The sequence below is a fragment of the Pipistrellus kuhlii genome, unplaced genomic scaffold (genome assembly GCF_014108245.1).
Source record: "Pipistrellus kuhlii isolate mPipKuh1 unplaced genomic scaffold, mPipKuh1.p scaffold_m20_p_5, whole genome shotgun sequence".
In the NCBI taxonomy this organism is placed as follows: domain Eukaryota; kingdom Metazoa; phylum Chordata; class Mammalia; order Chiroptera; family Vespertilionidae; genus Pipistrellus; species Pipistrellus kuhlii.
The window spans coordinates 4446185-4469507 of NW_023425551.1; the positions used below are offsets into that span (position 1 = coordinate 4446185).

Consider the following 23323-nt stretch of genomic DNA (forward strand, 5'->3'; position numbering starts at 1 on the left):
CCCTCTCAAAAAAAAAAAAAAAAAAAAAAAAAAAAAAAAAATTTAAATAAAACAGTACCGGGTAAGATGCTACATCACTTTTAAATGTTTGATAAAAACTAAAGCAATAAAAAAGAAATAGAGCATGGACCAAACTTTTTTCAATGTAAAATTACTTGGATTTTACTAAACTACTTAGCTTAAAAGTTCATAATAGCTTGCACTTAAAGGACATTCTGTAAAAGGTAGTTTATTTATTTATTTTTAATTTTATTTATTTATATTTTTATTAAATTATTATCTGTGTACATATCTTACCATTGCCCCCCCTCCCATACATGCCCTCCCTCCCCAGAGATTTTTGTGCCCATTGTTTGTACTTATATGTATTAGTTTTATTTTTTTAATGGACACCAGAATTGAGGCAACTTCTGGATTTTTAAGAAACTACATATTTTACAAATGAAGAGAAAGTTCTTTTCTAGATATCTTATCTCAGTTTTCACATCAGGGATTGTGAACATTTCAAACTCATTCCAGCATACATAAATATTTATGTACTAACTTTGTTTTACAGAAAAATTTTGTTCCAGCTGTTAATTATCTTAAACGATATATTGTATATGCACATGTGTAAATTCTATATGTAGAAGTATGTGGTATATGTGTGATATGTGTATGTGTATTTGTATATAATACATATATATGTATTAGTAGTTACCATTTTCTTTACATTGTTGCAGGCTCCACCCCCGCTCCTTAAGCCACACTGACTACATTATTTCCCCTTAATAAGGGATCTCCATGCTCATTAGAGACTGGCCTGTGCCTGGCCTGTGACAGTGACTTCCCCTTCCCCCTCCCGCGGCAGTCTGAAGCCCTGGCACCCTTGCCAAGAGCCCCCGATGGGTCTCCCTCACCGAGTGCTTCTCCGTGGTCCTAGGCTTTCCAGCGGCAGGTGCACGAGAGCCTGACCCAGCTGGAGCTGATCAACAAGCAGTACCGCCGCCTTGCCCGGGAGAACCGCACCGACTCGGCCTGCAGCCTGAAGCAGATGGTCCACGAAGGCAACCAGCGATGGGACAACCTGCAGAAGCGTGTCAGCTCCATCCTGCGCAGGCTCAAGGTCTTTATTATGCCTCCTCGGTAGCTCAGAGGCCCAGGGGACGGGACCAGGCCGTTTGAACACAATTTTAGGACATTGATTCTGTAAGATTGGGGTGGGGAAGAGGGGGCGATCCAGGGTTAATGTCTACGGCAAAGGATGGCGGGGTTCTCATTGCTCATTAAGAAAATGACTTTCCAGAAGACCATTGGGATTGGCGATACCATCTCAGCGTGAGGGCTTTGTGATTTTTATTGTCTTCTTTTCGCATCCAGCATTTCATTGGCCAGCGTGAGGAGTTTGAGACGGCACGGGACAGCATTCTGGTGTGGCTGACGGAGATGGATTTACAGCTCACTAATATTGAGCATTTTTCCGAGTGTGATGTTCATGCTAAAATAAAGCAGCTCAAGGTAATAGATTAGTGATTCTTCAAATTATCAGTGTGAAGAAAGTCTGAAGGGGAAAATAGTTTTTAAATACTTTTTTTAAAATTGATTTTAGAGAGGAAGGGAGAAGGAAAGAGAGAGAAACATCAATGATGAGAGAGAATCACTTGGTCAGCTGCCTCCTGCACGCCCCACAAAAGAGATTGAGTCTGCTACCCAGGCCTGTGCCTCGACCAGAATCGAACTGTGACCACCTGGTCATAGGTCAACACTCAACCATTGAGCCACACTGGTTAAGCTAAAGGGGAAGAGATGTGTGGATCCTTTGGTGACAAAAATAATAACTTCTTTCAGTTTTCTTTTTTTTAATTTTTGGGGTGATATTAGTTAATAAGATTATAGAGGTTTCAAGTGTTCATTTCGAGGATACCTGATCTTCATGTTACCCAACATCCAAAGTCACATCATCTTCCATCAACATATATTTGACCCTCTTTACCCTTTACTTCTCCCACCCTTTTCCCTCTGGTGACCACCATACTGTTGTCTGTGTGAGTTTTTGTGTGTTTGTTTTTCTTGTTTATTCATTTGTTGCTTTCAGTTTTATATCCCACCTTTGAGTGAAATCATATGTGTTTTTTTTTTTACTTTTTCTGTCTGACTTATTTCATTCACTTAGCATGATTCTCAAGATTCATCCATGTTGTTGCAAATGGTAGTATTTCATCTTTTCTTATGGCTGAGTGGTATTGTATTGTGTATATGTACCCCATCCTTTTTATCCAATCATCTATCGAAGAGCACTTTGGTTATTTCTATGTTTTGGCCATCATAAATAATGCTGCAATAACATAGGGATACGTATATCTTTGTGAATAAATGTTTCTGGTAGACACCCAGAAGTGGGGTTGCCGGGTCATATGGCAACTCTATTCATAATTTTTTGAGGAAGCTCCATACTGTTTTCTATAGTGACTGTACCAGCTTACATCCCCACCAACAGTGAATGAGGGTTCCTTTTTCTCAAATCTTACTATTACTTGTCTTGTTGATAATAGCCATTGTAACGTGTGTTTTGATTTGCATTTTCCTAATGGCTAGTGAAGTTGAGCATCTTTTCAGATATTAGTCATTTCTTTGTCCTCTTGGGAGCAGTGTCTCTTCAAGTCTTCTGTCCATTTTTTAATTGGATTGTGTGTTGTTTTGGTATTGAGTTATATGGTGTTTATATATATTGGATATTAACACCTTGTCAGAGCTGTTGTTTATAAATATCGTCTCCTATTCAGTTGATTGCCTTTTTGTTTTGTTCATGGTTTGTTTTGCTGGAAAGAAGCTTTTCAGTTTAATATAGTCACATTCATTTATTTTTGCCTTTACTCCCTTGCTTTTGGGGTCAAATTCATAAGATCTTCTCTAAGACCAAGAAATTAGTTCTTCTTGATTGAAAAAAATAAAAAATGCAAAATATATTAAAAATGAAATAGAGCACTAACCAGAGATAACGATAGTTATCTATCAAGTTAATAAATAACATATTGCTTTTATTTATTAACTTGATAGCCATAGTGTTGGGAATCTTTTTTCCTGATTAGGGATTAGTTTTGTGTGTGTGTGTGTGTATGTGTGTGTTTTGGTTTGTTTCTGTCACCTTCAAATAGTTTATTTGATCTCTGTGTTTCAGAGAATTACAACTTTCTCATATTGGAATTTCATTCCACATATTCAACACTCTTAGATGCCAAGTTAATTTTCAACTTATTTTATATACTTCACTATATAATTCAACTACAGTGGCTGGTTAAAATTTTAAATAGAAGGGACATGCACTACATTAGATAAAAGAATTCTCTAAGTGGAAATCTATTTAACAATTTGAATAATTTGCAAAGCACCTTATGAAATTTTCTTCACAAGATAAACAGATTTAACAACTACATAAAATCATGATGGCTATAACCTTAGATTATTACAATAAAACAGAAAGTTGCTCTTAATCATATATTATCAGGATGAAAAAAATATATTTTTGTAAAGTAAAAGCCTCTTGGCTTGTTATAGTATAGGGTAAGTTCACTATTCCCTACGTGGTGTGTCTAAGGATGTAGCTTATCATTATTGCATGTCCATGTGAGCAATAATTGTGAGACGTGTCCTGCCTAGGCCTTCCAGCAGGAAATTTCGTTGAACCACAACAAGATTGAGCAGATCATTGCCCAAGGGGAGCAGCTGATTGAGAAGAGTGAACCCTTGGACGCGGCGGTCATCGAGGAAGAGCTGGACGAACTCCGGCGCTACTGCCAGGAGGTCTTCGGGCGCGTGGAGAGATACCACAAGAAGCTGATCCGCCTGCCGGTAGGTAGCACAGTCTTTCATTGTCCTTAAATCCAAAGAGAAACCGTGCTGTGGGGTTCTGTAGTGTTGTCCAGTGGCTAAGAGCCCAGACACTGGATCCAGGATGCTTGGGTTCCACTTTCAGCTCTAACGTGTTGGCTACGTCACCTTCAGCAACTTTCTTCACGTATCTTGCCTCAGTTTCCTCAACTGCAAAACTGGTTTAATAACAGTACCTGCCTCATAGAAAGGATTATTGGGGGCATGAGATGAAGATGGATAGATGACTGATAAATAGATGCTAGATTGATAGATAACTTAGAAGAGTACTCTGCACATGTCATCTATGGAAGACAAAGAAGCTTCTAGAAGAAAGGAGGAGGTGAACCTGAGCAATGTAAACAGTTGCTCTACTGATGAGGTTGTTTTGTGGAATTTTTTTCTCTGCCATTTCCCTAATTGCTGCCATAATCACATCTCAGCCTTGTAGCCTCGAGATGTTATTACCAGAATATTTTTAACTTTCTGTGTTAACTGTATTTTGTGTCTGGGATATAAGTTTAAAACGGACCAGCTATGATTTTATCAGTGATTTCCTTCTGTTTCTGACATGCACCACTGTGTTTGTGTTGTGTTGCATGCATAGTACTAAATTGCCTTTATTTACATTATCTTATTTAATCTTATACTGATTATTTGAAATTGTTTTTGTTTGTTTGTTTTATAATACATTTTTATTGATTTTGAGATAGAGAGGAAGGGAGAGGGAGAGAGAGATAGAAACATCAATGAGAGAGACTCATCGTTCAGCTGCCTCCAGCATGCTCCCTATTAGGGATTGAGCCCGAAACCTGGGCATGTGCCCTGGCTGGAAACCAAACCCAGGATCTCTTGGTCCATGGGATGACACTCAATCCACTGAGCCACACCAGCCAGGCAGTAGCTTTTAATATTATTTCAGTTTTAGAGCTGATAAAACCAAGACTTTGTTAGATTAATTTATAAGACCTTTTTAAAAGTGATCACAAGAGTCTTGCTTATTTGGCGATAGGAGGTTTAAAATTACCCCCACTGAGGTAAGAATGTGACCCCAACAAGCGTGAACTCTGAGCTTTGGCGAGAGGCAGGACAAGACGTGAGGAGGGGTCCCCTGGTCGCTGGGGTAACGGAGTTGGCTTGACTGCCTTTCTAGCTCCCAGACGATGAGCACGACCTCTCTGACCGGGAGCTGGAGCTGGAGGACTCGGCAGCTCTCTCCGACCTCCGCTGGCATGACACCTCCGCGGACAGCGTGCTGTCCCCCCAGCCTTCCTCCAACCCCTCCCTCTCCCTCGCCCAGCCCCTCCGGAGCGAGCGGTCAGGACGAGACACCCCGGCCAGTGTGGACTCCATCCCCCTGGAGTGGGACCATGACTATGACCTCAGTCGTGACCTGGAGTCTGCCGGGTCCAGAACTCTGCCCTCCGAGGATGAAGAGGGCCAGGGAGACAAAGACTTCTACCTCAGGGGAGCTGCTGGCTTAGCAGGTAGGAGAAAGTGCTTCCTATACACTGGCTTAAAGGAAATGAAAAGGGAGTGGATGTTGTACTGGAAACATGTGACTCAGCAGACCCATCTTCTTCCTTCTCCCATGAAGGGGAAGTATACGTAAGGGAACATTGGACATTCGTATGACTATCGAAGACAAAAGTTGGCATGGCCATTGATTTATCCCACATATATCATATTAGGTCAGTGGTCGGCAAACTCATTAGTCAACAGAGCCAACTATCAACAGTACAACGATTGAAATTTCTTCTGAGAGCCAAATTTTTTAAACTTAAATGTCTTCTAACGCCACTTCTTCAAAATAGACTCGCTCAGGCCGTGTTATTTTGTGGAAGAGCCACACTCAAGGGGCCAAAGAGTTGCATGTGGCTCGCAAGCCACAGTCTGCCGACCACCGGACTAGGGTCTTAACAATGTGACAAGCACTTTGCTAAGCACTGGGAACACCAGTTCTTTTTCTTACACTCAAGTGCGTAACATGGATAATGAGTAGGACATGTTTGGCACTAGGATATGACGTGCTTGGGCAGGTACAGGAGCACAACCAGGGGACACTACCCTGGTGCTTTGGGGAATGGCTTTAGGGAAGGGACCTTAAGCGGAGTAGGAGTTGGTCAGGTGGATGCAGCAGTGTTCAGAGGAGAAAAGCAGAGGGAGAGAGACTCATCATTCAGCTGCCTCTGGCATGAACCGGTTTGGCTCAATGGACAGAGCATCGGCTTGGGGACTGAAGAGTCTCAGGTTCTATTCTGGTCAAGGGCATGTACCTTGGTTGCGGGCACATCCCCTGTAGGGGGTGTGCCAGAGGCAGCTGATCGATGACTCTCCCAGCTTTCTGAGTAGCCACAGAACTGCTGGTCACCTGAGGTGTGTCCACGGTGCCAGCTGCAGATTGGGAAGCAGAGAGTGGTCAAGGAGGAGGGGAAAGGCCAACCAGGACCTGGTCATAGCACGGCCTGGTCACATGGAAAGGAGTTTGACTTTTAGCCAGAAGGTAACAGGGAGCCACAGCAGGAGCCTAAGGCGGGAAGCGACGTGATCAGATGCATATTTTCAAAGAGCCTGTCTTGAGACTAGATGGAGGGGAGTGCATTGGGAGGAAAAGAGTCCAAGTGGAAACGTTTCCTAATCCAGGACAGAGATGGGATGGCGACCTGAACTAAGGGAGCCGCGTGGGAAATAGTGAGAAGGGAAGAGATATGGCAAATCTAAAGCAGCCTCCTTCCTCCATAACTCATGGCTGACAGAAGTGGGATTGAGGCGATTTTCTGGCTCCAGTGTCTTAGTGAAAGATGTGATTTCTCTCATTTCTGTTTTGTCTTTATGGCATTGTCTGACAGGCATTTGGTATGTAAGACAGCGCTGTGCAGCGTGTAGTCTCTGGAGCACTGATTGTTGAGCACTGAAATGTGACTGCTGTTGAGATTGGCTGTGTCAGACACACTTCCATGAATACATGAAGTTCAAAGGCTTACCCAAAGAAAGAATATTACACATGCATATGTTGATGCCATGCTATAATTTAGATGTATTGTCTTAGTAAAGTAAAGTAATATGTTATTTTCATCTATTATTATTAATACTTTGGGAACCTGGCTATTAGAAATTATAAGTGTAGCTCACCTTACGTCCATTGGCCTTTCAGCACTGCTCTGGAATCTGACTGTCTGGGTTGACATTTTTTTAGTAGCTTTTGAGACTTTGATAAGTAACTTAATTCCTCTGAACATCCATTTTCTCATCCATAAAATGGGAATGACTCTCCCATTCACTGTAGAGTTGCTGTGAGGGTACCTGAGTGCCGGACATGGTGCCTGGCTCATAAAACACTCAACCAGTGCGTGGGAACCCTCACTAGGATTCACTTTAAGAAAGCATGCCCAGGAGCTAGCTATCTGTCTACAAAAACTAACTTCCTTTCCTCCCCAGGAAAGTTGTTTTCCTGCCTCGAGGGAACCAACGTTTCCAGAACCTATCTGTCAACTTAGACTGTGCTCTTTTCACAGATGTCATGATCCCCGAAAGCCCCGAGGCCTATGTAAAACTCACAGAAAGCGCCATCAGAAATACCTCTGGTAGGCGCGCCCAGCCAACGCAGCCTCCGCCCTCACCTGTCCCAGGCCCCTCTTAGCACCGCCTGTCCCTCTCTGGCTCTGTGGCACACAAGCATGTTAAGGCAGAGCCTTCTCTTCTGACTGCTATACCATGGGAACAAAAACAAACAAAACAAAACAAATGTGAGGTTAATCAACACCAAGAGTAAGATCTGAATAGCCAAGTGCAGGAATTCCTCACCTGCTCAGAGGCGACCAGGCCCATGAGGTGCACCCCTGCGGTGCCCCTCAGCCACAGAGAACAGGAGACGGAAGCCCTGGTCCTCAGCACGTGTGCCCTGGCGCCCTGTGGGGTTGAAGCAGCCCTAACTTCCTGACTTGGCTGGGTCGCCCACCTCCCTCTGGCTGGAGAGTCAGAGCTCAGGCTCTGGTTGAACCACCAGCCTGCACGGGTGACCTTGGGCCGCCGTTCGTCCTCCTGATCTCAGAGGTCACATATCAGACAAGGACTGAGACCAGATGTTCAGCTCTGTGTAAATGCTATTTAGTACATCTGACCGCATAGAAAGACTTTGAAATGAAAATTGTATTCCACCGTACCTGAAGAATTAGATTTTCATTTCAGGACAGAAGGCTTCCTGAAACAAGAAAAATTAAAGAAAGCAAAATGAAACCAGTTTTGCTTGACGTTGCACTAGACAAACTGGATGTAGTTCAGGGTCAGTAATTTGGAGGAGGGTGGAGCGTAGGGTTTGAACACTGATGTGCTATGAGTTGCTGGGTTATTAGCTCACACTTAAATTTTTCAAAACAAAAGGACAGGAAGCAAAGTGTCATTGATGAGATAACGACAGCCTGGTTCTCAGTGAGACCTCTTCCAGGTGTATGTAGAAGACCTTTAAAAAAAAAAAAAGTCGTAATTGCTTACTGATATTTGTTCTGCTTTCACCCTGTGCTGGCTGCTCTCCGATAATCCATGCTCTTGTTCAGGTCAAAGACTGCAATACACACATGCAAGCACACTGCTGCATGCACACACACATGCACGCAAAGAATTTTGCTAAGGGGTATGGCATCTCTGCACGGAGACTGAGCTGGGAGTTCTAGGCTGTGAGGAAGAGCAAGTCGAGATGGAAATACTAAAACCTAAGCTTTCTCCGGCTTTTGATTTAAGTTTTAAACAAAAGCAAGTCATTGCTCCTTTGTTGTTTCCATGCATACCTATCTTGAGCAAGTCTTTCCTTGGCTAACATGAAGTCCTGCCCTAAGTGAAGACGTGGCCGCCTGGCACCTCAGTGGCACTGTCTTCTGCTGAGATGCAGGAAGGAAAATGAGAGGGCGAGCTCACTGCAGAGGGAGGTGAGAAGCAGCTGCCTTGCAGTTATTGGGGAGCAGACAGGTTTTCAGAAAGGCCTTCCACAGTTCACAGGGAGCAGGTTTTCAGGGGACCCACCATGAAAGGGGCAGGCCCAGGGCTGGTATAGAACCCACTGAAGAGCCCTTTTTAAAAATATTTATATTTTTATTGATTTCAGAGAGGAAGGGAGGGGGGGAGAGGGAGGGAGAGAGAGAGAGAGAGAGAGAGAGAGAGAGAGAGAGAGAGAGAGAGAGAGAGACATAAATGTTGAGAAAGAATCATTGATATACTGCCTTCTGCATGCCCTACATTGGGGATTGAGCCTGCAACCCAGGCTGGTGCCCTTGACCTGAATGGAACCTGGACCCTTCAGTCCGTAGCCGACGCTCTATCCTAGGGGTGTCAAACTCAATCAGAGAAGGGGCCAAAATCTAAAATCCAGCCAGATTGTGGGCCGAATGGTTTACTGAACAGTCATAAACTGTCATTGTGATGGAATCGCAGTGGAGTGCAGTGATGACAGCACAGTGCGGGCCACATTGCAAGGCCTGGCGGGACGGATTTGGCCCGCGGGCCTTGTGTTTGACACATGTGCTCTATCCACTGAGCCAAATAGGCAGGGCTGCAGAGCCCTTTTGCCGTATCCAGGCAGCTAGGACTCTTAGTGAAGCACATCCATCGGTCTGGTCATTTAAACCTCTCACTCATCAGCACGTCGGTACTAAACTTGCTTTATAATTGCCTCACCCATGCCGTTTCTCTACAGCTTTAACTGCAATAATTCCTTAAACTTCTTGAAGGTCACGCTTGCAAAGCTTGTAAAAAACCTTATGCTTGACCCTGCAGGGGATCCCAGTGCCTTAGAGTCACAGATCCGACAACTGGGCAAAGCCCTGGACGACAGCCGCCTTCGGATGCAGCAAACAGAAGCTATCATCCGCAGCAAAACTCCCACAGGACCTGAGCTGGACTCCAGCTACCGCGGCTACGTGAGTACCCTGATGCGGACCGGTCCCTGGAAGTCACGGCTGGGTGACAGAGGACAGTTTGTCTGGGACACGAAGGCTCTATGAGCTCTCCAAACACCACGCTGCCCTTGAACTCGGGCGTGGATGTGCAAAACACAGCCCTGTTAGCAGCAGGTGAGCTGTTGCATCTAGCTGGACCCTGCTCAGGCCCACTAGCCTATTGCAACGGCCACCTGTTCCTTTACTCTGAGAACTTAGCGAGATCCACTTAATCGAAAGTAATAAAATGCTTTGGCTCCCGAAAGTGATTAGGCATTTTTTTCCCCAATTCTGCTGATCATGTTTGGACCATGGTTATCTTTGGAGCAACAGATTTTAGCTAATAGATTACTAACAAGGAATTTTTAAAGTTCTTTTCTTGGGTTTATTGATTCACTAGATGGCCTTGGAAATGTGATTGTCTTCTATTTTTAGTATATTCATTCTGGAGAAAACAATTCTAATGAGGGATTTGTGGAAAAGATGAGTATATATTACTGCTCCTTTTTTTAAAAGCTCTTAGGAAAGTATATAATGACTTTATTTGCTCTGCTCAAGTTACTGACCAAATACTTTTTCCCAGAGAACTAACTGTTTTGCTACACATATTCAAGCAAGAGAGTCCGAGAGGAAATCTCATCTATGCCTCTTTTCCCACCTCAGAGACTACCTATTAAAAAAGGAAAGAAATATTTTTTGTTTTGGTTAATCCTCAACTCAAGGATATTTTTTCTATTGATTTTTTTTTTTTTTTTTTTTTTTTTTTAGACAGAGTGGAAGGGATGGGGAGAGACAGAGAGAAACATTGATGTGAGAGAGACACAATGATTGGTTGCTCCCCAACCAGGGCCAGGGATCGAGCCTGCAACCGAGGTACATATCTTTGACCGGAATCAAACCCATGTCCCTTCAATCTGTGGGCTGATGCTCTATCCACTGAGCCGATCCGGCCAGGGCCGGAAAGAATTCCTAATTTTTCGAAGCCTCACATACTGCTTTTTGAAATCAGAGAAGAGAACCATTCTAGTTGTATATGCTGATATTCACATCCCCACAATTACAGAAGAGTGACTAATTATGAGTTCACTTCCTGTCCAATTTGGCCTATTACACCAACTTCTATTAGAGTGAAACCTCTTTTTTTGCAAAATATAATATAGTTTCCTGAGATCCGTGCTGACATCACTGAGATTATTGTCAACCTCAATCAAAAGCAATCAAAGTCACTTAATAGCAATGTGCTTTGTTACAGGCTTTGAAAGGTGACTTTATGGTCAGTAGAACAGGCGTGCCTGGAAATGATGCGTTCCTTTAAACTTTGAATTCTGTGCCACTAAGCATGACATTGGAAGCTTCTCTTTTGATATTAGACTTTATTCCCTTCACGCCTATTAAGCAATGCTTCCATTTTCTCATGAAGCAGCTGGTTTTAATATTGCTTTATGCTTTTAAATACTTTAATTAATGCAAAAAAATGTTCCTTCGAGATTTGTGGTAATATTATTATTTCCACTTTTGCGTTTAAGAAAGAGGGAACAACTTGCCAGAAATTATGTAATGTAACACCAGCTAAGGGCTCCAAGTTTAAATCCAAGATGGTTTCATCTATCCTTGCTAATTTTTTAAATTTATTGATTTTATAGAGAGAGGCAGGGAGGGGAGAAGGAAGGAGAGAAAGGAGAGAGAGGAAGAGAGAAATATGGGTCTGCTGTTCCACTTCTGTGAGCATTCATTGGTTGCTTCTTATATGCGCCCTCACAGAGGTCAAACCTACAACCTAGGCATATGGAGACAACGCTTTAATCAGCTGAACTACCTGAGCAGGGCCTAGTCTGTCTTGATTTATAAACTTAATTTCAAAAATGTTCTGAGGACTTCCCATGTAGAATCACATATGCAGAGTACACCTTTGAGCCTTGCTTTATGTGTCTATGGAGGTGTCCCCTGTTTAAGAAGCATGCTTTTGAACTTGGCCTTGCTGAGCACAGTCACTGTGCTGTTTGAGGAGCTACAAAGACCTTTCCCCAGAAGCCCTTGCACTCGTGGGGATGTGAGTGTTTGGTGATGGGGCCTGTGTTCTGGGTCCACATAGATGAAGCTGCTGGCAGAGTGCAGCGGCAGCATCGACTCGGTGCGGAGGCTGGAGCACCAGCTGAAGGAGGAGGAGGAGAACTTCCCTGGCTTCGTGAACCTGAACAGCACGGAAGCCCAGACGGCCGGTGAGTGAGTGTTTCCCAGGGCAGGGCAGGGGCGTGGAAGGCTCAGAAGCACCTGGTTGCACACCAGTGTGGCTTACCTCCTTCTATACATTTCCGTCCTGAGAACTTGTCTCCGTGTCCCAGTGATCTCCTGTGACAGAGAGGGAGGCAAAATGCGCCTGTGACCCCTCTACTTCAGTGCACTGTCCCTACTGTCACTAGTCAGGCAATTTATTTTATTTTATATTTTAAATATATTTTGATTGATTTCAGAGAGAAAAGAGATAGAGAAAGAGAAACATCAGAGATGAGAGAGAATCATGGATGGGCTGCCTCCTGCAGGCCCCCTACTAGGAATGGAGCCTGCAACCTGAGCATGTGCCCTGACTGGGGAATCAAACCGTGATCTCCTGGTTCATAGGTTGATGCTCAACCACTGAGCCACACGACCAGGCTTGTCAAGCATTTTAGCTGTGCACTCTCAGAGCTCTCTTGCAGAGAGAAGTCAAGAATAGCAGGTTTCCTTCAGGCACACTGCTGCTCTCACTCCTTCATAAAGCTCTTTCTTATTTGTGTTTTGACTCCATCACCATTAAAAATGCCGATCAGAAAAACAGCTGCGACGCTATGCTTTGCAGCTGGCGGGAACAGACATGCCGGGGGATTCCTTTTTCCCTGTTGCTCTTAGAGTCAGCCCAGTGCCCGATCCCAGGCCCCCCGCCCCCCAAACCCGCCCGTGGAGAACGCCTGCCACGTGTCCTGTCCCTCAGGTGTGATCGAACGGTGGGAGCTCATCCAGGCTCAGGCGCTGAGCAAGGAGCTGCGGATGAAGCAGAACCTCCAGAAGTGGCAGCAGTTCGGCTCCGACCTGAACAGCACCTGCGCCTGGCTGGGGGAGACCGAGGAGGAGCTGGAGCGGCTCAGGCGCCCGGAGCTCAGCACCGACATCCAGTCCATCGAGCTGCAAATCGGAAAGCTCAAGGTGAGCGGCCCCTGGCCTTTCCCAGGGCGGCCAGACAGGTGTGACGCTGATGAAATACCCAACTCATTCTGCTAGCCATCGCCAGAAGGTGGCCTGTGACGTAGGCAGGGTCCCCAGCCTGGGAGCCACTGTCTGTGCCGATGAAGTTGGAACAGCTGCAGGCCAGGGCCCGGGAATCTGCTTTCTCATCCAGCTTCCCATGCTGTTCTCGTGCCCAGAACTCTTGAGTGCCATTGGTCTTTTGAAATGGGATTCTTACACTAGGACAAAAAGTGCATTTCCTGCTGCTCAGAACTGCTGGAGCCCGGTTTTGTTTCATTTTGTTGTTGAAATCCCATGCCGGGGGTGGGGGTCAAGTTACTCAGATTCCTTATTTTATTATTTTATTGCACAGGGTCATGGTTGCTTCCTGCGAAATGCCTCTGAATTTTATTTACAGTGGTGCCTCACACAACGAACTTAATTCGTTCCAGGAGCAAGTTTGTTATGCGAAAAGTTCGTTATGTGAAACGCGTTTTCCCATAACAATACATGTTAAAAAAAATAATTCGTTCTGTAGCATAAAATATGCTAAGATGACATAAAAAAAAGATAAATTTTTTGTTATTATTTTTATTTAGATACATCTAAAAACATATTTTAAAAAAAATAATATAAAAAAATATTGAGTTTAACTTAAAAGGACGACTGCCGTGATACGTGCGTGATTTAATTTGTAATGAAGAACGATTGCCGCGATACGTGCTTAAGTTAAGCGCAGTGACTAACTGCCTGCAGTGCCTGCGCGGAAGGATGCAATACATCGGCAGCGATCGTGGAAGCTCAGGCGAAGCAATCGTGGAAGCTCGGGCGACTTCGTTGTGTGAAACGAAGTTCGTTGTATGAATCATGAAATGAAGTTCGTTGTGTGCAGCGTTCGCTGTGCGAGGCGTTCTTTATGCGAGGCACCACTGTATGTATCCTCACCCCCCCACACACATACACACACGTGCACTGTTTTTTAATCCTCATTCCTCAGACCCACAGCAACCATTCTGAAATATTCAATGAGTATTCTTTGTTCCTGTATGTTCATTCAAAAAAGAAGTAGATTTGTGTGTGAGCGCCTGTATTTTAAATGACACACATGCTGCTGTGTTGCACGTGTCGCTCTGTTTCTGACTCTCTCACTCTGCCCCATATTTTACTGAGATCTGTTCGTGTTGTGAAGTGTACACCTAGTCCATCTCTCGTGACCGCAGCCTGGTCCTCAGAGGTGTGACCTCACTGAGCTTATCTGGACATCCTAGTAAGGCCCCGTGTGTATTCATGGATCTTTTTTATTTGGGGGAAGCCTTTCCAAAGGCCCTGGACTATGTTTTTAATGTCTTTCTCGTTATTTTCCTTGTTTGGGGTTCCTCTTCCTCTTCGCAGGAGCTGCAGAAAGCTGTGGATCACCGTAAAGCCATCATCCTCTCCATCAACCTGTGCAGCGCCGAGTTCACGCGGACGGGCGGCGAGGAGAGCCGGGCCCTGCAGGAGCGCCTGTCGCAGATGAACGCGCGCTGGGACCGCGTGTGCTCCCTGCTGGAGGAGTGGCGGGGCCTGCTTCAGGGCGCCCTGATGCAGTGCCAGGTGCGCGGGCTCTGGGCAGCTGTGCTCCCGTCACACGTGCCCGGCGGCACCAGTCTGTGACTGGGTTTGCCAAGGTCACCAGAGGGATGCGGTTGCTCCCCGAAGTCAATAGCGGAATGCGATAGCATGGTGCCCAAACTCTTTATTGGACTAGAGGATGTGGGCATGTGAGCAGCAGCTCAGAGCAGCCAGCCCCCATCTTCTGTCCAGCCAACGAGAGACTGTTCCCACACGTTCATCTCAGCCCCACCACTCCTTCTGCTCACTCATGGCATTCATTCACTCAGCAGACATTCCCTGAGCACATCCGAAGACAGCTTCTACACATCAGAGTGAGCATTGCACACACTCATTCCCGCCACACTGGCCCAGTCTCACTGTCTGACTGGTACTGCACATGGCAGTCACTATACACCACAGCCTCCTTGTTGGGGAAAGCAGACAATACAAATGCAATTCAGTGGTTAACCAAGAGGCCTCCAGGTGTTGATCAGGATTATGGAGAAAAGCCGCTCAGGGAGGGGGTCAGGAAAGTCCTCAGCATCTTTGAGCTGACAGTGGAAGGAGATGGAACAAATGGAAAGGCTTCGTGTCTCCAAGGGCAGAAAAGAGGCCAGTGTGATCAGAATGCAGTCAGAGAGGCAGGAGTGTGGAACCATCAGGAATGAGATCATGCAGGGCATGGTAGGTCCTGGCCAGGAGCTTGGGTTGTATTCTGAGCATGAAGGGAAGCCCTCTCAGGGTCTGAAGCCTGCTCCCCAGGTTTACATGTGCCCCAAGAGTACCTGATTCTTGACAGCAGGTACCCCAGCTGTTGTTTTAACCCTGCACCCCCGCCTAGTACAGTGTGTTCCACTCAGGAGATGTTCAGGAACTATACGTTGAATAAATGAATAAACAAATGGATAGGTGAAGGACATAGGGATTGGATTTAGGCCTTAAAAAGATGGGAAGATTTGAATTCAGGGCAATAAGAGGAGAGCAGAGTTGCTTCCTTCCAAAGTACATAATAGCCCTTGAAATCTCTACAGTATTTTGTATTTTGAACCAATTGTCCTTATGTCTGAATTTTCCCTCCAGTAATAAATTAGATGCTTTTGGGAAGAATGTGAGCTCAATGATCACAACAGCTCAAGAACTTGCTCAGGAAGGAGTTGTGTCTGAGATCCTAAAACCAACGTGTCTTTGCCAGTGGTAGCAATTGTGAAGAATAGAAATGTAAGCTGTGAGTGAAAGAAAACTGTATTAGTCAAGATGATTTCATGCTCTGTCCTTTTTCCCCAGGATTTTCATGAGATGAGTCATGGCTTGCTTCTCATGCTGGAGAACATCGACAGGAGGAAAAACGAAATTGTTCCTATCGATTCTCACGCTGATGCAGAAATACTGCAGGACCAGCACAAACAGCTTACGGTAGGATGTGTGAATGCCTTGTTTTAGCAGTGATCCCTTTCCTTTGCAGAAAAAGAAGTGGTTATGTCTTTTACCTTTTAGGTTCTAGTCTCTAAGTTAATTTTGGTGAAGCAGACATGGGCATAGAAGAGGACATCGACTAGCTTTAGAGTCTGGTTCCAAAGCCGTGGCTCAATAGTAGAAATCTTAGCTGTTCTAATCTTAATTAACTTGTTTTATAAAGCAGATCTTTGGTGAATTACACTTACTTTTCATTTAAATTGTATTTGTTACATCCATGTCCCAAAAGTATATGAGGTGGTTTATAGTAAAAAGGCATTGCAACTATTAAAATAGAGAGCATTAGGGTTTCATCAGAGGAATTAAGTGAACCAAATTCTACATTAACCTTAACATCAAGTTTTCTGAAAGTTCAGACAAAAAGGGAAATGTGATGAACTTTACTTATTTTCATTATCTGACAAAAAGACAGCATACCAGTTGTTGGGGAGTGAGAAACTTTTTCTAGCACTAACTTCTGAAGGAAGCTTGCAGAATTTCTGGGTCGATTCTCATGCAAAGAAGTGTGGACAATATAATGTACTACAGCGTACTTAAGTGACTGCATAAACTATACAGAAGCAGATTTGCATCCCATTAGGAGAAAATGAGTTGAATTTTGTAGCTTTCTGTAGTTCTTAAATATTATTTCTTACCATTGAACACTCACTAACCTAACCAGCAGAATGGGTTGCTTCTAATTCAGTACCACAAAGGTCTTAGAAGACAAGAGGAAATAGCAATGTGACTGCATTTCCACTGAACTTTGAACCTCGGGCTTTAAGTTGTAAATGACAAATCACCACATATCTTTTTTTTAATCTTGAACAGATGTCTAAATGTATCTAGACATACTGGAGGTCTGATACATTTATGGCGATGTTTTACTGTTCTGTTTAAAAGACTATCTTATGTCTCATTTGCATAATACTTTCTATTTTAAGTACTTTCACATATATTTACTGACTTGAACCAAAGAATACTTATTGTGGTTCAGGCAAGAAATAATATCATCATTTTACCGAAGGAGCAAAATTCACATTAAAGAGGTCCAGGGGTCTTAGGGAATGGTTTGAGCAGAGGCAAGATTAGAGCACAGGTCCCTGATTCCCAAATGCCATGGGCGCTTCTATCTGTCCTTGTGTGAGCTCTGCATTCCGAGGCTCGGGCATAAGTGCCCAGGAAGTTAAAGTGATGTCATTCTGTGCTGTGGAGACTTTCCCTAATGATCAGAAATCCTTAGAGAAATGTTTCTTGCTATATACGTAGCAAATAAGGCAGGAGCTCTTGGAATCCCAGCTCAAGGTGGCCTCCCTGCAAGACATGTCCTGCCAACTGTTGGTGAATGCGGAAGGCACAGACTGCTTAGAAGCCAAAGAAAAGGTCCATGTGATTGGAAATCGGCTCAAACTGCTCTTGAAGGAGGTCAGCCGTCACCTCAAGGAGCTGGAGAAGTTACTGGACATGTCGAGCAGTCAGCAGGTAAGCGCTCAGCAGGCAGCACTGGGCAGCCTTTCTTACAGAGCATCAAGGAATCACCATCCTTGTGTGTGACATTTCAGAATGTCTTAGAGTGGCTCCTGCAAGTCTGGTCTCAAAATAAGTAAGGGACATATAGTCTTTTTTAAATATATATTGATTTCAGAAAGGAAGGGAGAGTGAGAGAGAGAGAGAAACATCAATGATGAGAGAGAATCATTGATTGGCTGCCTCCTGTACACCTCACAAGGGATCAAGCCAACAACCTGGGCATGTGCCCTGACCTAGAATTCAACAACGTCCTCCTGGTATATAGGTCAATGCTCAACCACTGAACCATGCCAGCTAGGTGGGACTTACAAACTTTTATAATAGGACACCGCGTTTGATTCTGTCACACCCAGGAGACCTCCTGTAATTGCAAACCTTACGCCACCACTGCTGTGACATTTTATTTTACCCTGTTTAGTTAAAAATTCATGTATTTTCTGTACCATAGCCATGATACATCACAACCAATCATTTGCATATGATTCGGCCTAAAAGGTTGAATTCTCCTGACACGAAGAGCAGTTAATTCATAGAAAATGTCCCGTGCTCATTTACTGTGTTATTTTTCCCTTCGCTCTGCTGCATCGTGAGAGAGGTGTCGGTTTGGAGAAGTGCATTTGCAGGCGCAGAGGTGCCTGGTAAAACTTCTTTCCCTGTGAAATACTGTGTGAGCACACAGCACTGTGCCCTCCTTTCAGAATGTCAGAGAACAGTCCACTGCAAGCAGCAGCATTAGTTCTGGAAACAACAAGCTTTCTCTGATCCTCAAAGCTCCTGGGAGACTTCTGTTTCTAACAAACGAATTGGTCTCTCTGGCCCAAGTCACCTGCAGCTCTAAGGCAGATTCCCTCCCCTCCTGCACTTAGACTCACTCATATCCACGTCCCTGAGAAATAATAAATCTACGAGTGACACAGTAAGAATGATCCTGTAGCTGTATTTTCCAAAAGGGACGAGCAGCCAGAAAAGCCCAATACACTAGAACTGTGGTCGGCAAACTGCGGCTCGCGGGCCACATGCAGCTTTTTGGCCTCTTCAGTGTGGCTCTTCCACAAAATACCACGCCCTGGGCGAGTCTATTTTGAAGAAGTGGCATTAGAAGAAGTTTACATTTAAAAAATGTGGCTCTCAAAAAAAGAAATTCCAGTCATTGTACTGTTGGTATTTGGCTCTGTTGACTAATGAGTTTGCCAGCCACTGCACTAGAAGACCTAGGTCCCGGGGACGATCTTCTTGTAGTTTGGATTCTACTTTTCCCAAGGAATGGTGACTTGATTTATACGGGGGATGGGTGAGGATGGAATAGGAAACACATTGTGTGTTGCAGAGCCACTGTGGCTCTGGAACGTGGAATCATTAAAAGAATCTCTTTTCTACGTAGGACCTGTCCTCCTGGTCTTCTGCTGATGAGCTGGACACCTCGGGATCACTGAGTCCTACGTCAGGGAGCAGCACCCCAAACAGACAGAGAACGGTAACTTTCTGCTGGCCGTTTGCCCATGGGAAGGGACACTGGGGAGTGACAGTTTCTGTACTCACCAGGGTCCGCAGGCTCTCCCCCAAAGCGGGGGTCCCCCTCCAGACGAGGGTGTCACTCAGTGACTCAGGAAAGTGCTGTTTCCTCAGCCCTGCCACGTGCCCTCATCGCCTGCAGTAAGGAACGGAAAAGAGCGGTTCTGTTTTTCAAAAGCATCAGGGCTCCCTGTGGGCGTGGTGTGCAGGGAGACACATTATTTTTCTCGCTCCAAGGGCCATCTCTAGATTGATGTTCCCTGGTCCCTTCCAACCACTACTGCCACCGCCCACCTAGAAACTAGCTTCCACTGAGGAGGTGCCTCCGCCAGACTGGGACAAGAGCACCCATGAGACCATGGGATGGATGAGATGAGCGGAGAGTCTGTTGACTCTCAGGGAAGCTCCTGAGTGGTCCTGAAGGTTTTCAGTGACCGTGCAGCCCCCCAAATGGCAACAGCGTAAGGTGACTCAGCCACAAGGCCTACGGGGGCTGCCGCGCTGGCACACAGAAGCAGAGTTAGCCCCTGCTCCACTCTATTCCTTGGTTTCTCTGTGTAGTTAGAAGCTTGTTTTTGTTTAGTTATTTTTTTTTTGTCCTGCTTTATGGTTACATTCATTTTTATTATCATCCCATTGTCCTTAGTTTTTAGAAGCATTAATTTGTAATTTTTTGTGTGTGATGAACACTTAAGTTATATGCTGATAAATGTTATGACCTTTCTTTAGGATTTTTTTTTTTATTAACTACATTCACTAGTTTCCTATAGATCCTAGTTTAAGAATGTGAAGGAATACTGGCTTTTCAATTCAAATTTTAGTCTTTGTGTAACTTGAGTCTTTAACTTGTTGGGTCTTCATCACTTTACAAAGAATAATTTCCTATTACGGTGGTTACTATTTTTTTATCTAAAGAATTTTGGTACTATTTTTGTGTTCTAGAAGATGAAAACATATGATGTGGCATGATATATTGAACTTTATTATTTTTTAAAATATGTTTTTATTTATTTTAGAGAGGGAGGAAAGAATGAGAGAGAAAGAAACATTGATCAGCTGCCTCCTGCACACCCCCTACTGGGGATTGATCCCGCAATCTGGGCCTATGCCCTGACTGAGAATTAAACCAGCAACCATTAGGTGTGTGGGATGACAATCTACTGAGCCACACCAGCCAGTGCTGAGCTTTATTTTTATTGTGAGTTAAGTATACAGAGATGCAAGCTAGCATACGGTCACTTTAATTTCTACCATGAAACGTGGGAGGAGAAATATGCCCACTGTGGTGTGAACTTCTCAACCACAATTTATGTCCCTCCGATGACTAATAGCATCCATGTAAACTTATCTCGTTTCTTCCTCAAAAGAAAAGCCAGTTTCCTTAATCGTGGGTACTGATCATTTCGTTTGATTTGTTTTTTTTCCTTTGCTGCATTTTTAGTTTAATTTTCACCAGTAGCTTGTCTTTATTTGCCTGGACTGAACATTCTTCTTTCTTTACCCCTGTTCATTGCAAACAGCCACGAGGCAAATGTAGTCTCTCCCAGCCTGGACCCTCTGTCAACAGTCCACATAGCAGGTACCTGATTCTCCTGGTTTCCACCCTGTTCTAGAACTGCAAGAGGATGATGAAAAGTGCCCACGGTGTTGCTAGGCCTCCCTTGGGTGTGCCTGGGGGCAGTTGAGAAATTGCTCGTTTCGGTGCACACCCTTTCGGAATAAATTGGAAGAGGCTTTTCCACATGGAAAGTGCGAGCGAATCTCAGAGCGTGAGATATTTGGACGCCACCCACCACAATCAGAATTAACACGACATAGGCCATCTGGAACTTTCCATCCAGTGGTATCCTGTGTGCACCTAGCATCTGATATGTCCCATAACATAGTTGCTGATTGAGTCAGGGCAGACTTTCATCATCCTCTTTCTTTCTAGATTTGACAATAAGACAGGTAATCAATCAATGAATTATTCTACCATTCCCGGAAACCCACACATCTGAATAAAATCTACTAACATCCCCGGCTTTTTCTTTTCTTTTCATGTTTTATCCAGATTGTGGGTTTGGGATTCTCCAAATGGCAAGTCCGAATTCAGTGTTATTGAACATTTATGAGCACCTTCTCTCCTCTGCTTCCCCTGAAATTGGTCTTCACCCAGCACACTCAGTCACTCGCCCTCCTGCCCGGGGCGGGCACCTGCCCAGAGCCCACTCACCCATGCCACCCTGTGCTTCATATCTTCTCCAGCAGCCCTGTGTCTGCAGCTAGTGGTGCTTTGCCTGCTTCGTTACCGGTGTATGTCTGTGCGCCCTGCCCCTTCACTCAGCGCCGGCTGCCCCAGACAGCTGTCCAAATAGAATCACTGACCTCAGAGCTGACTCTTCCTTCCAGTCCCGAGCAGTTCAGTGTTAGAGTAGCTTGTCCCTCTGGAAACTCAGCACCGCTGAGCTGGGATCCACATCCCTGGGAGGAGGGCAGGGGGACGGGGATGTGTGGAGCCACAGACAACTCCTGAGGAATAGCCGCGGCTTTCTAGCCAGGAACTGAAGAGAAAGGCTGTTTCCTTTGGTCATTCCCACTCTGCCCAACGAATGCAGAATGTGCTTTCTGGGTTTAAGCATCCCTTTACTATGTTTTTTGGTTTGTTCCTTCCCTTTGGTTTGGTTTGGGGGGATTGTACAGAACAAAATGTCAACAATGAAATGTGAAGGTAGGGCATGATGTACTTCCTCAGGTGCCCTGATGGTTTCTGATGCCCTCCAAGGAAAAATAACTGTGCTATAGGCAGATCATTGTTCTACATGGTCCCTCTTCTCCACTGAAATTGCCACCATGCCATGAGCATATTGCTATGGGAGAGCCCCACAGCATCCTTTTAGGATCCCAGAGACCAGTTACTGGGTTGGCATAAGTGACGGTAATGAGAAGGGGAAAGCTCTTATGTTATTCATCAGCACCCATAGCAACCACCTGCGGGTTTCCAAATACTGCATCCATCTGCTCCCCCAGTTATTCCAGACAGCCACTCGGGTTTTCAGAAAATGTATGTCACAGGCCTCGTTTCTTAGGGCAGCCAGGGCTACGCCGTGTCTCCTCAGGGCTTTGCGGCTGGGACAGCCACGTTCTCGTGGTGGCATCCCCAAGGCACCTTTCGGCTCTGCTCCGCCCAGCGCTGTTTATTAACACCTCTCTGAGCACACAGCACCGGGTTCACTCGGCTCCTCGGGGGGCCTGGCGTCCTTCGCCTGAATTACACACTTCATCAAGCGCCTTGCCAGAAGGGTTGTGGTTGACATGTTAAACGTGCTTGGATTTCTTAGCTGCTTGGTGCCTCTAAGTGGGGTGCACCCAACTCTGCCATTGAAATGCAGAATCTGCTGGGAAAGAATGGACTCCATCCACAGTCCAGGTGCCTTGGTGTTTCCTGAAACCGAGGCCTGGTCGTACCCTGTGTTTGATCTTGCACTGCCCCAGCCAATTGGAAAGGTTCTTGCAGAAGCACAAACAGGTTAGCATCTTGACCCCAGCGATCTGCAGTGGGAACATGTTCGATGTGTCTTCTTCCCAAGAGAGGAAAGGGGCTGAATTGGAAGAAACTGCTTATTAGTTTGAAGGGAGAGGCTCTTATAGTCTTTGGATTTAAAGTCAGGTATGAATCATGCTTGCTGTCTATTTCAGTTTGATTTTATGTCTATTTCACTGTTCTGCATCTTCTTAAAAATAGTTTAAACCTGCATATACATTCATGCTAATATGGTTAGGCCCTAGGCCTACAAAATTAATACAATATGGTCCCGCCATTAACAGACCTGCAAGGTGTCAGAAAGAAGAGATTCCCTAAATCAATTACAAGAAGCTCTTCAAGACTTCTTCAAATGACAAGCCTTTGGAAAACATCTGGACATACATTTGTAATAACTATTCATTATTTTTTAGATCAAATACATTTAAGAAGCATGCTTTTGAAGCAGCGCTGTTGATGCTCCACTTGGTACTTTTCTTCCAAGGGGACTTAAAATGATCTAACCCAGTGGTCGGCAAACTCATTGGTCAACAGAGCCATATATCAACAGTACAACGATTGAAATTTCTTTCGAGAGCCAAATTTTTTAAACTTAAATTTCTTCCAACGCCACTTCTTCAAAATAGACTCGCACAGGGCATGGTATTTTGTGGAAGAGCCACACTCAAGGAGCCAAAGAGCCGCACTGGCTCATGAGCTACAGTTGCTGACCATAGATCTAACCTGATCTCCAATAAGA

The 23323-nt window shown here is 44.8% G+C and overlaps 1 protein-coding gene across 4 annotated transcripts in view; it reads left to right on the top strand.

Moving 5' to 3' along the window:
- The window catches only part of SYNE1 (spectrin repeat containing nuclear envelope protein 1), a 373726-nt gene that overhangs the window by 344832 nt on the left and 5571 nt on the right, over window positions 1-23323 (top strand). For all 4 annotated transcript variants that reach the window (XM_036414424.2, XM_036414425.2, XM_045573412.1 and 1 more), the window contains 13 exons: window positions 923-1105; window positions 1360-1497; window positions 3637-3828; window positions 5000-5333; window positions 7362-7430; window positions 9613-9755; window positions 11866-11992; window positions 12742-12953; window positions 14367-14567; window positions 15852-15980; window positions 17289-17501; window positions 18931-19023; window positions 20582-20640. In XM_036414424.2, the coding sequence (XP_036270317.1) occupies window positions 923-1105; window positions 1360-1497; window positions 3637-3828; window positions 5000-5333; window positions 7362-7430; window positions 9613-9755; window positions 11866-11992; window positions 12742-12953; window positions 14367-14567; window positions 15852-15980; window positions 17289-17501; window positions 18931-19023; window positions 20582-20640 (2093 nt within the window). The remainder of the gene's footprint in view (window positions 1-922; window positions 1106-1359; window positions 1498-3636; window positions 3829-4999; window positions 5334-7361; window positions 7431-9612; window positions 9756-11865; window positions 11993-12741; window positions 12954-14366; window positions 14568-15851; window positions 15981-17288; window positions 17502-18930; window positions 19024-20581; window positions 20641-23323) is intronic.